At 48.6% G+C, this 13,040-nt stretch overlaps 1 protein-coding gene across 1 annotated transcript in view; it reads right to left on the bottom strand.

Moving 5' to 3' along the window:
• Arhgap40 (Rho GTPase activating protein 40) overlaps positions 1–13,040 on the bottom strand; it is a 37,833-nt gene that overhangs the window by 8,544 nt on the left and 16,249 nt on the right. Inside the window, exons 3-10 of the mRNA NM_001145015.1 lie at positions 10,713–10,930; positions 10,151–10,226; positions 9,642–9,793; positions 7,197–7,362; positions 3,363–3,454; positions 2,749–2,826; positions 2,214–2,373; positions 222–304 (exon numbers count right to left, since the gene is read on the bottom strand). Coding sequence (NP_001138487.1) covers positions 222–304; positions 2,214–2,373; positions 2,749–2,826; positions 3,363–3,454; positions 7,197–7,362; positions 9,642–9,793; positions 10,151–10,226; positions 10,713–10,930 — 1,025 coding nt within the window. The remainder of the gene's footprint in view (positions 1–221; positions 305–2,213; positions 2,374–2,748; positions 2,827–3,362; positions 3,455–7,196; positions 7,363–9,641; positions 9,794–10,150; positions 10,227–10,712; positions 10,931–13,040) is intronic.

Genomic DNA, 13,040 nt, shown 5'->3' with positions numbered 1-13,040 from the left:
GCCCTTGCCCTGGAGATGCTGGCACCTAGTGGATCAGGTGTGCTCCGAGAGCTCTCCTGCTTTCTTTGGGGAAGACTTTCAGACAAGGACTGTGTAGGCCAGTGGTCACCACACCCACACCTGGTATGGCTGTGTGACAAAGGCATGAACAGAAGGGTGAGTGCCTTCAGATCCAGCACTGAGGCCGAGGGCTGAGACCAAGGCATAAAAGCCACTTTTACCTTCAAGGTGTTGCGGTTGGGTTCAGGCAGGAGGAGGACGAGCAGGTGGAGAGCCTGCAGGCGCTGTTTCAGGTCAGGGATGTCTGTAGAAGATGGAGGGAGGGAGGGAGGGAGGGAGGGAGGGAGGGAGGGAGGGAGGGAGGGAGGGAGGGAGGGAGGGAGGGAGGGAGGGAGAAGCTCAGGAATGCCCCATCCTTGCTCTAGCCTCGTCCTGGGGAAAATTCAGGGCTGGGAAGCCCAGCAGACCCTTTTCCACAGGGCTTACCACTACTTCCTGGCTAGCATGCTCAGGCAGAAACCCAAGTAGTGCTGATCAAGATGAGACGCTCACCACACTGTGTTAGTAAAAAGCTAGCACACATGCTCAAGCCATATGCACTCACACATGCATATGTGTGACTGTATACATGGCCAGACAGACACTGAGCTGAATAATGGCCCAGTGTCAGAAATGCCAGACGCCAGAAAGTCATCCCTGGGAGGAAACCTTGATAGCTCACTTGTCCAGCACAGAAGGTTTCCCAGTGTCTTTCACAAGATGAAGGTTGGAAAGGAAAAGCTTGCCCACACCGGAGGTCAGAGTCTCCAGGAGGAAGAGGGGAGAAGTTACAGAAGGGCATATTGCATGTCAGGGCAGGGGGCCCCTGAAGCACTGATGTTGGAACTTGGGCAGGTGGCAGTGAAGTTGTGTGGGGGAAAATCCCTCTAGTCAGAGAGCAGCAGGCTGGGAGGATGAGGGGCAGGCTGCAGAGGGAGCAGCATCCCCCTTGGATGTCTTACTACAGGAAGGGAGGATCTGTGAAGATGTGGGTCAAGTCCTTTTGCAAGTGTGTTGGGGCTTGATGCATGTTTTGAAAGGAGGCTGTGAGACAGAGGAGAGAGAGAGAGAGAGAGAGAGAGAGAGAGAAACACTCAGAGCTCTGCTGTGCTGGGGATGGTGGAGTTCAGGTGGCCTGAACATAGTGTGTGTGTGTGTGTGTGTGTGTGTGTGTGTGTGTGTGTGTGTGTGTGTGTGTGTGCAGGCCTCAGTTGCTCTCTACCCTATTTTTTGAAACTCACTGAATGGCTAGGCAGGCTGGCTGGTGAGCTCAGGAGATCCCTTCGCCTCTGATTCACCTGTGCTGGGACTGCAGAGCCATGTGACTCTGGCTGACTCTTACCTGGAGACATGAATTCAAGTCTCCACGAAGTGTGTGGTGAGCCCTCTATTGACCAATCAGCCCCACCAAGTTGCAGAGAGAGAGAGAGAGAGAGAGAGAGAGAGAGAGAGAGAGAGAACCACACACAGGTGTCCACAGATCCATACGCCTGATAAGCCCCATCCCATGGATGTCAAGAACTCCAGGCACCACCATAAAAGGAGAAAGCAAGCCGGGCGTGTAATCCCAGCACTCGGGAGGCAGAGGCAGGTGGATTTCTGAGTTCGAGGCCAGCCTGTCTACAAAGCGAGTTCCAGGACAGCCAGGGCTACAAAGAGAAACCCTGTCTTGAAAAACCAAAAAAATAAAAAAATAAAAAAAAAAAAAGGAGAAAGAAGATTCCTGAAGGTTGCCCTCTGACCTCCACAGGGGCTCCATGGCCTGTGCTCCGCCCACCCCACCCCACACACAAAGCTTTTCACCTTTTAAGAAAAGAACTGAAGCTAGCTAGTCCCCACCCCTCACCCCATCTATGTCAGGACTGATAACAAGGTTAGCTGCCAAAGCCCTAACTCTTTCTCCCCTGTGGGTCTACACACTCATGTACAAATACATACACTTGACAGACACGTGCACCAATACCCACCACCCGCATGCCTGTGCATCCATGTATACGCTTATACACATGCTAACACACTTCCAGCCCCATCAGCTTGGGACCCCAGAGGACAGATATTTCTGAACAGGTATCCTGTGTGCCTGCCGCTGCCCTCCTGCTCCTTCCCCACCAGGACGAGGGGCTCCCACCATTCCACCGGCCCCCGCGCATGCGCACCACTGTCGCCACACGCACCGGGCACTGATGCAAAGGCTGGGAGGTACTCGGCTGTGAGCAGAGGCACAGGCAGCTTCCGGAGGAACCTCTTGAGCAAGTCAGATGCGTCGTTGGGATGAACCTTGTCCCAGCTAACGAGGCCGGCATAGAAGTCTCGCTCCAGCTTCTGCTCCAGCCCCTAGAAAAAGGAGGGCCACCAAGAAGTTACCCACAGTTCCCTCATACGCTCACTCTGTATGGGCTTAGTGTCCTCAAAGGTGGGGACAGTGCCAGCACTTCTCAACATCCACATCGTTGTTGTGAGGATGGGATGCCATCCTGTGTTGTACTACAATGTGCAGGAAGCAGGGAGGGCTCCGCTCCACGGTGTTGGCAGTGTGTGTGACTCCAGAGCCCACTGCTCTACTGGGCTACCTTTCTGTCTCCTGGAATCCCATAACCATACCAAAGGCTGGCTACAGACTAGCCAGGACCCTGATTCTCTCCCAGCCAATCACAGCACAGGGCTTGGAGAGCTGAGGTATCTTTTAAAGGTGGAAGAAGCCAGCATTACCTTGACCCTGGCCTGGGATCCCGGCACTCTGAGGATGCCTTCCGTGTCCAGCCCTCTTTTTTCCAAGCAGGACAGCAACTATCAGAGACAGAAATCATCATTCAAGCTGACTGACGCTGACAAGTGGGTCTGAGAGCAGGGTCTGTCTGTCTGTCTGTCTATCATGAAAACTAGGACGGGAGGGTGCTACAAGGGTTCCTTCAAATGACAAGAGCCCTTGCTATTGTTTTCGTGGCCCTGGAAATGGAGCCAGGATCTTGCACATGTTGGGCAAGGGTTCTACCCCTGAGCCAAATCATCAGCTTATCTGAGCTTCCTGGACCACTTCGTGAGCCAAGTACCGTGCTGAAAGCTTTGGAGACATTTTTTTTTTCATTTAATTCTCATCTAAAGGAGACTGTTGTTAGAACTCCAGTTCACAGACATCAAAAGGAAGGGTCTAGAAGGTCAGAGCTGCACCCAGCTCTCTCAGCTAGCAGACACCAGAGGCAGAATTTGAACCCAGCTCCCCTCCTATGAAGCCCAGGCTCTTTCCCCTGCGGTAGGCATTTCCCAGGCAGTCCTCAGAGCCAGCCCTCCAAGGGCTGAGGAAACCCAAGCTGGGGACAACTTACAGCTTGCAGGAGCAGTGGGACCTGGGTGCTGGGGAAGACTCTGTGGTCAGCTTCCAGAAGGCTATGAAGAGGCACGCCAAAAAGGCCGGAGTCTGCAGGAGGCAAGAAGAGGAGAGGGGGCATCTCAAGAATAGAGTCAGACTCATTTCTCTGGAGGACCAAGCTCTGGGAAGAGGTGGAACTGAAGCGACTGGCCTCAGAAATGGTGACCTCAGGCGTGCCTCAGCACAGCCCTCTCCCCTGGCTAAGGAAGAACTAAAAGAAAAATGTCCATTGAAGAAAATACGTAATAAAAAAAAAAAAAGAAAAATGTCCAACACTTTAGTGTGAGCCAACAGACCAGGGCAGAGCTGCCTAGGTCTGCAGGAATGGGCCAAGAGCCAGGGTCTCAGCCAACCTGGCTTAAAGTTGTCGCCAGACAAACCCTTTCATTGTCTTCTCTTCTGCTCTTTCTTCCACCAGCCTTCTTGTCTCTACTTGACCCTTCTTACCATCTTCCTAACCCACCTTCCCCCCTTTCTCTGAAGAACCACAACAAAGCCACAAATGCATGGTGGGATGCTGAGAGTGATGCAGTTGGATGAGCACACACTATAGATGGTACCAGATGTCCAGACCTTCATAAGAACTGTATACAGCAGCTCATGACTGTAGTCTTAGCACTCCAGAGGCTGAGGTAGGAGAAGAGAAAGCCAAAAGACAGCCTGGGTTACGTCTTTGTGAAATTCTGTCAAAAAAAATTTTTAAACATTGATGCATTCAAACTGTTAAATATAACAACTGTGGATGTGTTTTGTACCAGGGAAAATATTAACCTAAGACCTATCTTCTAGTAGGGAAAGGGTTAAATATACTAGTGTAGTCAGGGGAAGAAACATAGTGTAACGGCTAAAAATGATGGTTTCCTTTGAACCACTGAAGACATAAATTGAGGAAGACATAGGGACAGACAGGCCTCCCATGTTCATGGATTAGCAGAATTAATATTGTGGAAACGGCTGTGTTACAGATTATCAATACTCCAACGACACTCTCCTCAGAACTAGAAAAGGCAATCCTAAAATTCACATGGAAGCACAGAAGACTCTGAATAGCCAAATCAAATCCTGAGCAGAAAGAGCAGCAGTGGAAACCTCACAACACCCGATCTAAACGACATGACACTACAGAGACGGGAAAACAGACACACAGGCGGCTGGACTCGAGCACAGGGCCCAGGAATAAAGCCACACAGCTGCAGCCGCCTAATGCTTGACAAAGGCCGGGAAAAGAATCCTCTTCAGGAGTGTCAGGGAAGCTGGGTTTCACGTGTAGAAGTGTGAAACTCGAGCCATCACTTCCCCCCAAATAAATTCAAAATGCACCAAAGACCTTAATGTAAGGCCAAAGCTCTGACGTGGTTAGGGAAAATACTGCAAGACAATGACACAGGCAAGGATGCTCTGGAAATGTTCCAAAGAGCAAAAACATAACCCCAAGAATTGACAGATGTGACTGAATGAAATATTTAAAAAAAAAAATCCACACAAAGAAGGGAACAATTGCCAGATAATCTACAAAGAGAGGATTGTGGTCCAACTATACATACACCAGGGGATCAATATTTAGGATACACAAAGAACTCCAAATATTGAATACCAAAAAAATGCAAATTGTGTGATCAGTAACAGGATAACACATCGAATAGACAATTCTGGAAAAAATACAAATAACCAATAAGTATTTCCGGGGGCAGGGGGAGTTGAACATCTTTACTCGTCAGAGAAATTTGCAAGTCAAAACTGTATTGAGACTCCATATCAACCATTCAGAACAGCTATCATGAAAACTAAGGCATGCAAACAAGGACTGGCAGGGCTGTTGGGGGTTTGTGTGTGTGAATCCCTATACAGCACACTGCTGGTGGGAACCCACTGTGGAAAACTTATGGTGATTCACAAACCAAAAGAACACAACGTAATCGGAACTGGAGAGGTTGCCCAATAGTGAAGAGCACTTGCTGCTCTTGCAGAGGACCCAAGTAAGGTCCCCAGCACCCACAGGGTTGGTTTCAAAGGATCTAATGCCCTCTTCTGATATCAGCAGGGCACTGCACACACATGGTACACAGGAACACATGGGCAGGCAAAGCATCCATACACACAAAATAAAAATAGACCTTAAAAACAACTACTGTAGGACTACAGTGAGACCCCTACAGGAAGTAAGCCAGCAAAACACAGACACTTCCACATCCATGTTACTGTGCAGTACTCACAATAGCCAAGATACAGAACCAGCCTAGATGTTCATCAGTGATGTGTAGATGAAACTGTGGTACCTGGGTGTGATGGCCTGTTATTCAGCCAGAGAGAAGAATGAAATGCTACGGGCAGGAAGATTGACAGAGATCATCCTGGTATGTGAAATAAGCCACTCAAAAGGACAAGCAGCCTGTGCTTCTTTTTATGTACAGAATCTAAATTTAACACACACTCACACATACACACACTCACATACATACACACATATACACATTCACATAATACACACACTCATATATACACACATATACACACATACGTACACACATTCACATACATACATACACGCATTCACATATACACATTCACACACACATACACACTCACATATACACACACACTCACACATTCACACTCATACACACATAATACACACTTGCACACTCACATACATACACACACTAGCATATACACATTTACACACACTCATACACACACTCACATACATACACACATATACACATTCACACACATACACACTCACATACATACACACACTCATATACAAACATACACACACATACATACACACATTCACATATACGTGTACTTGCACACACTCACATACATACACACACTCACATATACACACTCACACAAACACTTATACATACACACACTCACATACATATATATATATACATACTCACAAATACACATGCTCACACACACTTACACATTCACACTCATACACACACATTCACATATACACACTCACACACACTCAGAAAGAATCTCGAGGAGCAGAAAAGGGTCTAAAAATTGGCTGTTTGAGAGAAAAGATGGTAATTAAGGAAAGACAAAATATCACATTTTCTCTCATATGTGGAAGGAGAACTATCGTTCCAAATTCAACACTCCTCCTGTACATCTTCTCTGCTGTATGAACCTGTGCTGTGTCCCCACTGGGGCACCCTTTGTGCACCTCCACGCTTTGTGTGGGGCCTGGCCATGTGAATAGTGGAGCTCTCTGGCACAGTCACCTACACAATGCAGACGGAGGCTTTGGATGTGTTCGGTGGGTATGCTTGCTCTCTGTGTTTCTGCTCTTGCCAGGAGAATCTGCTCCAGATGGCCTGGTGGTCCAGAGAGGAGGAGGAGAGCTAGACTGACCCACAGCTAAAGCCACCCCTGAGCTAGACCAATCAAGCAGTCTCTCGCTCACCCATGCGACGAGAATGCCTAAGCCAAGGTGGGTGTTGGGGGCTGCTCATGATGGAACACTACTGTAGGAAAGTGCAGGATGTAGGACCAGGAAAATGGAAAATGTCCACAATTTATTGTATTAAGAGGAAAAAATATATTCACACATACATAAGGTGTGTGTGGAGAGAGAGAGAGAGAGAGAGAGAGAGAGAGAGAGAGAGAGAGAAGAAAGTGAACGCTGCTTGTATCTGCCTTGCAGTTTCCATGGAATGGGGTAAAAGTGCTCCTTAGTGGTGGGGCAGGCAACCCGAGTTCTCAGGGCAAAGGGTGGGTACAGAAGGTTGCAGGCTTGAAGGGCAGCCAGGCTTCTGGCACACGTGCTCACCTGGGCCTTTCCACTTCCCGCCTTTGCATCTCTTCAGGTCCAGGCCCAGGATGTCATAGAGTGCTGTCAGCTCTATCAGGGCCAAGGGAGGGATCTTCTTCATGTCCCTCGAAGACAAGTCTCCTATCCTGGTCACGCCCAGTCTGCCTTTGGGAATTCTGAACCTCTAGGGTAGGTGGTAAAGACAGCCAATCAGGAGGTGTGTGGGATGCTGTGGTAGGGGTCACCGGTCCCTGGGCATTTAAGTGAGAGAAGCACAGAGCGGGTGAGACCCCAATCGGGGACCACAGCGCACTCAAGTCTGAACTCCTGCCTCAGAAGGCCTTTGTGGGCAACACTGCATCAGGCTCAAAGCAAAAGCAAGCTACAATTCAAGAAAGGTCCTGGAAGAGAGAGACCACCCACGGGCCTCTTATCACGTTTCCATTCTTTTATTCCTTTCACACATGCTTCTGCTACTGTTCCACCCCTCAGCCTCAGCCTGGGCAGTCATTGCTCCTCTTCCTGCCTATGAGCCTGGTAGAGAATGAAAAGACGAAGGCTGCTCAGCTGCTCCACCTAGAGCCCACTTTGGAGCTCTGCAGGCAGCTTTCAGCATTGTGGTGGCCAGCAAGAGGGACAGGTCTTCTGGCTCTTCCTGGCAGGCTTGATCAGATCACACCCTCCAGTGTACCATGAGAGCACCCGAAGGAGATGGGTTATTTTTGGCATGTATGCATGCATGGTATACATGCACATGTGTGGATGTAGGTACACACATGCATGTGGAGGCCAGAAGTTGAATCAGGTGTCTTACTCAATCAGTATGTATGTATGTATGTATGCATGCATGCGTGCATGCATGCATGTATTACGTGTGTATTACATATGTATTACGTATGTATTACATATGTATTGTGTATGTATGTATTATTACATATTATGTATTATTTATTTATGTATGTGTTGCATATGTATGTATGTAGGTGTATGTATGTAGGTGTATGTATTACATATGTGTTACATATGTATTATGTATGTATTATTACATGTGTATGTATTATTTATTTATGTATGTATTGCATACGTATGTATGTATGTATGTATTGGATACAGGATCTTACTATGTAGACCAGGCTGGCTTTTAACTCACAGAGATCTGCATGCCTCCCCCACCTGAGGGCTAGGATTCAAGATGTAAAGCACCACGCCTGTCAATCACTCGCCATTTTATTTATTAAGGCAAATTTTATTCCAGAGCTGTATTTTATAATTATAACCAGACTATAGCACACAAGCCATGGGATCCTACATCATAGATTCAAATGCTGACTTGCACTTTATTGCCAGCACTCAGGAGGCAGAGGCACTCAGTACTCTGAGTTTGAGGTCAGCCTTGTCTACAAGCAGAGTCTAGGCCAACCATGGCTATGTAATAAGATCCTGTCTTTAAAGTGTGTGTGTGTGTGTGTGTGTGTGTGTGTGTGTGTGTGTGTGTGTGTGTGTAGAGGTCACCACAGGCAGGAGGCAACCCCCCCCCAAGTGGTAGAGAGTAGTGGTCAGTGGGTCGACTTGGGCCTGGCAGCTCTAGAGCCCAGGTTCTTGCTTCTGTGCCAGCCGGCCAATCATTTCATATCTCTAAACTCACTTCCCTTTTGTCTGCCAAAACTGAGGGCATAAATGGTACATTCATCTCCCAGGGAACCTGAGACCACAAGCATGTGTGCAGGAAGCCTAGGGGCTGACACCTCCAGGAGGTGGCCCTCTGTAAATAATCCCACGGTTATTCAAGCACATCATATTGTGGTCGGTGAAAACCTCCCTTGGTAACTGCAGGTCCTTTGAAGATTGTGTCCCATGAAAGAAGCCAGAATACTGCTGACTGTCTGTAGGAGGGACTGCTTTCAAAAAGGGTATGGAGGTAGGGCTGTGCTTCAGGGAGTGGAGGCTCCTAGACCTGCCTGGAACCTCCCACAGCTACAAACATCACATTTTATCACTGTGTACATTACTGAGTTAAATTTCAGATTTTTTATTAGTAGAATGTATTTAATATTTATTTGTTTATAGCCTATGTAAGTGTGCTTATGCTTGTATGCACATGTGAGTTCTCATGTGGTGTACGTTCTCGTGTGTCTCTCTCTGTGTGTAGGCATACATGTGCCCTCACAACATGGTAATAGTCAGAGGACAACTTGGAGTAGTCTATTCTATTCCTCTACCATGTGGGACCCAGAGACTGAACTCAGATTGCAGGCTTGGTCACAAACACCTCTGTCCACTGAACCATTCCACTGACCCCGTTCCTGGTTCCTGACACCCAAAAGCTGCCAAGATAACAGCTGCAAGAGGAATCAAGTGAATTAATGATTCAATGACTTCCCAGCTAGGTGCCTAGCGTCCTGGCAGCTGTGAGGAGCTGAAGGATGGGGTTAGTGCTCAAAGATCTAGGGCCAGCATCCTCACCGGCAGGGGTCCCTTGCCCCAGGCAGTGGTGCCTCCTGGGGATGGCCAGGCCCTCTGTAGAAGCACTGCAGCTTGTTCAGAGTAAGCAGAGTCCATGTTGAAGACTTCCTCCATCCCAGCCAGCTCCTGTGGTCCCCCAGGTTCTGCTGATCCTAGCAAATGAAAGCAGAGAGACAGGTCTGACTAGGAAGCAAGTTCTTAGGTTAAGGACTCAGGCTCACTGTCCGGGAAGTGACGTTCTAGCTTCGGCCCATTGCCCAGGAAGCGAGTTCTTATCTGAGGCCAACAAAAGTGTTCACCTATCTACAGATTTTCTAGACTGAGGCCCGTGGGCCTGAAGGCAGTGGTCCATTTAGGGAACATTTTGTCCCTTTGGAGTTTCTTCCTGCTACCCCTGTGCAGGGAGGGAGAGGAACCAGAGGAAGGTGCAGAGGTGAGCAATCTCTTGCTTCACGGAGAGGCTGGAGCAGCCTGGATTCCCAGGGCCCTGAAGAGTGAAGCCCACTTACTCAGGGGAGATGCAGAGTCCTCAGAGTTGATCTTGGTCCATTTCATTCCTGAGACTCCATTCTCTGGAGCCAGTTCCTATACGAATCACAGAAACGCCCAATTAGTCCTGTGGGGAGATAATACACAGACCCCGGGAGATAAGAACTTCTCACAGGAAGAGCAGCTGAAGCCCAGAAGGGCAATGTTACTTAGCCAAGATCCCACAGAAGATACATTGCTGGGGGGGGGGGGGGCGGGAGATGACTGTCTAGCCTCGAGCCCATCATGTTAACCACAGGGTTGTGTCCTTTTCCTATGGATTCCAGAAAAAAAGATGCCCACAGCGTGTCAGGCTTCAGTGACAGCAGAGCATGCGAATCACGACCCAAAGCATTTAGTTTGTATTGGCAATGACTTCGACAGAACCTAAGCTTTCAGATGCATCCAGGGACACGGTGGTGGCGACAAGCGCATACGCACTTGGGCAGCATGGGAACATGACACACTGGCATGCAGAGAGGCACGTGAGAGTCGAAGTGACATCACGGAAACTCCAGAAAGATAGTGCCTAATGTCCCTTACCCTTGACGTGAAGACCCCAAAGATATCCCTGACGTCTCTGACGGGCGCCTTTTGTCGTCTTCGGGCTGAGCGGGCATAGATGTCTAGCCGGCGGCACACAGCAGCCACCTGGGTCTGTGTCAGTGTAGACAGGAGTCCCTGATGATCACCATCCAAGCCCAGACCACCAGCAAGACCCGACAGGCCTGTGTCCTGTAGCCACTGGGATTCGGTGTCTCCTTGGGTCGACAGAGGGAGGGCATCAGATCAACACATAGAACTCCACATGTGACCTAACCATGCTCGCTAATGTAAGCCTCGCATAGAGCCATGTATTCATGCGGACATGAAGAGATTCTGCAGTGCTCATATTGAGGCACATGATTCTCCCCAGATGAGAACTGGGGGTGCTTACAACATTAGCCAGCATCCAGATTTAAGCCCCTATGAACAAACTCTTAGAGACAGCAAGCCAGGAAGGGCCCTGTGCACTCAGGTTTCTGGAATATTGGCATGAAATTACTTCCACTCCCAGTGCTGGCAAAGACACCAACCACAGGGTCCTGGAGGTCCAGCCATGCACAGCATGGACTCTCTCTGTTCAGGACCTTTATATACTGGAATAGTGCCCCTGGTTGGGTTTCATGCCAGGATCCTATAGCAAAACCATGCTGAGACCACAGCTTCTGGTCCCGCCTGCTGGAACTTTGCTGCAGGAACTCAGGCCATGGGCTAGGATGCTGCACCTAGGCCACCAGTCCCGGCTACCCTGACTTGGTGCTCTTCAGACCACCCTGGGGAGACACTGCCTTGTTGTGAGAGAACCAGCCAAGCGTTCACCAAGGAAGCTGTGCAGACTGCGAGAGGGCTAGCGGGGACACAGGTAGTTGTATCTCATGTATTGAACAGGTTATTCCAGAAGGTGCTGATGGTTTCAAAAATAGCCTAGCAAGGGCCTGGGGAAGTGGCTCGGTGGTTAAGAGCACTGGCTGCTTTCCCAGAGGACCTCAGTTTAGTTCTCAGCACCCACATGGTCTTTAACTCCAATTCCAGGGGAGCTGATGCCCCCTTCTGGCTTCTGTAGGTACCACATGCACATGTTGCACAGATAGACATGTAGGTAAAGTGCCCATACACAGAGAAATAAGTAAATCTTTAAATACTTTAAGTTTCTGCAAGATATTCTAGCATAGCACTAAGAAAGGCAATTAACACACTCATATAATGTTCATTTGTATCTAATTATTTACTAAATATTTTCCCTCAGTTACCAACTATACTTTTAACTTTTTCATTGTTTTTTGATTTCAAGCTTGAGGACAATTTTTATTGGAGTTTAAAAAAAAAAAGACCCAGGACAAGCAAGCCATAAACCTCAGCAGCTGTTCGGAGGGGAGAGAGAGAGAGAGAGAGAGAGAGAGATATGCTGTTTGAGTTAAGCTGGCATGGAGGGTTAGCCTTAAGCAGGCACGTGGTCGGTAGAGCTTTGGAGAAAAGAAGGTGTGTACAGAGAGCACAGACCCCCAGACTCCCAGAGGGAGCATGCCTAGGCTCTGGGCAGCATCCAGAAGAAAGAGACAGAAGAAAAGAAAACAGGAAAATTAAGCTTTTTCGAGTCCCGACTCAAAGGCAAGCAGACCCAGCAGAGCTTTGGAGTCGAAGAATGGAACTGTGAGAGGAGAATTCTGTGTGCTTGTGAGAAACTCCAAGATAACAAGGCAAGAGTCTTATGGTCTCAGTTCCTTCAAAACAGGGAGTTTGTGCTTTCCTGCCTCTCCCAGGTATAGTGGATAGGAGCGAGTTCACTTCAGATTATTCATTGCAGCTGGCTATTATTATTTGTTTCTATGCTTCTACAGAAAAACACGTCACATGCCACATGCAGCTTGTCCTTGTGATTGTACACTTTCCTCGTGTGAGTCTTCTTAACCCTCAGAGTATAAATTGCCTGATGCTCTGAGTAAAGCTGGCGACTACATGAGGCTTTACTCTGCCTTACTTGGGGTCTCCCTTCTCCCAGGTCCACCTACCAACGAGAGCAGTAAACAGTAGGAGGGACTACCTTAAAGCGCTGTAAGGGTACAATATGAATGCAAGGAGAGTGCTTGCCATCACCTGCCATACGGAGAAGTTAAGAGGAAAATGGACCTCAGAATAGTCCAGCAGGAGCAGGGACAGGAGAGCGCATCTGGTGGCTATGAGCAGAGCAGAATGATATGCGTGTACAAAACCTGCATAATGAAACCCAGCATTCCTGGGCTGGTTAGATGGCTCAGCGGGTAAGAGCACTGACTGCTCTTCCAGAGGTCCTGAGTTCAAATCCCAGCAACCACATGGTGGCTCACAACC

The sequence above is a fragment of the Mus musculus genome, chromosome 2 (assembly GCF_000001635.26).
Source record: "Mus musculus strain C57BL/6J chromosome 2, GRCm38.p6 C57BL/6J".
In the NCBI taxonomy this organism is placed as follows: Eukaryota; Metazoa; Chordata; class Mammalia; order Rodentia; family Muridae; genus Mus; species Mus musculus.
Note: the sequence above shows the minus strand (reverse complement) of the source record. Positions and strands in the feature narration are given on the sequence as shown.